Genomic DNA, 1,311 nt, shown 5'->3' on the forward strand with positions numbered 1-1,311 from the left:
GTGTGTGTGTGTGTGTGTGTGTGGATCTGTCAGGGAGATACAGCCTGCGAAGCGTCTTTTTAGCCAATGATGAAAACATTAGTTTGACAGCACACGCACACCCACAGAAAAACGCAGACAAACCGGGATAATGAAAGTTGAAAAGCCTTCAAAAAATCCCCCCGACGTCAGCAGTCGGTCGACTCGCAGCACCGTCACGTAAACAGAGTAAACAACTCCACCACTGAACAGATCATAATACCAAAAACATAGAGGAAAAAAAACAAAACAAACAAAAGTAGTAGCTTTTAGCTTACTTTGTGTTAGCATAAATATTTGTACGTTCTCCTTAAAAAAACATCTGTTAAATAAAAGGGGTTCACGTCTGGTGGTAAATTAAAAAAAATAAATTTTAATCACTCGTCATTTTCTCTTTTGATTGGTTTATTAGTCCATTATTATTATTATTATTATTATGAAAAAGAATTATAATTTGAACGTTACTGTTGTCATATTTGTGAAAGTCTGCTGTAACAGGCAGGGGGCGCCAAGCACGTGGTTCCACTGGGAATCAAACCCAAGACTGCTTACTGCTTACTGCTTACTGCTAACTGCTAACTGCTAACCGCTAACCGCTTACTGCTAACTGCTAACTGCTTACCGCTTACTGCTAACTGCTAACTGCTAATCGCTAACTGCTAACCGCTAACCGCTTACTGCTAACTGCTAACTGCTTACTGCTTACTGCTTACTGCTAACTGCTAACTGCTAATCGCTAACTGCTAACCGCTAACCGCTAACACTCCTCGACCCGACACCCCCTCTGACAGCGTGGGTTGTGCTGCTGCTGCTGCTGCTGCTAGGCTACAGACGGCGCCATCTTCAGGACGAACCGGTGTTCACTTCGACAACCAGGCTACGACGTGTGACATCACGGCGTCGAACACCCACCGTAGCTCTGCGTGGTCGGGAGAGCAGGAGGAAGTTCCTCCCCGTGACTGGAGAACCGATGAGTCTTTGAGGACGAACAGGGACAGAGACAGAAAAAACACTCAGTACACAGTACTCCACAGTACTCCAGAGTACTCCGGCAGTCGGAGTACTTCCACTGGACGTCTCACCCACCTGGACCTGAGCGGGGGGGGGGAGGAGAGCGGCCAGGCCGGGCCCCAGTAGCAGCAGGTAGAACCGGGTGGTGAAGAACATGTCTCGGTGTGTCCTGGTCCTCGCTCTGTCCTGCTTCTGTCTCCGTGGTTGGACAATATTTGCCACCAGGGTCTGTGTAACATGTCTCCTGTGTAAACAGGACAAGGTTGACACACACACACACAC

General features: G+C 47.6%; 1 protein-coding gene across 1 annotated transcript in view; it reads right to left on the bottom strand.

Moving 5' to 3' along the window:
* LOC103398874 (A disintegrin and metalloproteinase with thrombospondin motifs 13-like) overlaps positions 1 to 1,296 on the bottom strand; it is a 15,224-nt gene extending 13,928 nt beyond the window's left edge. The window contains 2 exon segments of the mRNA XM_025053848.1: positions 931 to 994; positions 1,105 to 1,296. Coding sequence (XP_024909616.1) covers positions 931 to 994; positions 1,105 to 1,185 — 145 coding nt within the window. The 5' untranslated portion in view covers positions 1,186 to 1,296.
* Between the last annotated feature and the right edge of the window lie 15 nt (positions 1,297 to 1,311).

Source organism: Cynoglossus semilaevis, unplaced genomic scaffold, assembly GCF_000523025.1.
Source record: "Cynoglossus semilaevis isolate Cse_v1.0 unplaced genomic scaffold, Cse_v1.0 scaffold392, whole genome shotgun sequence".
Taxonomy (NCBI): Eukaryota; Metazoa; Chordata; class Actinopteri; order Pleuronectiformes; family Cynoglossidae; genus Cynoglossus; species Cynoglossus semilaevis.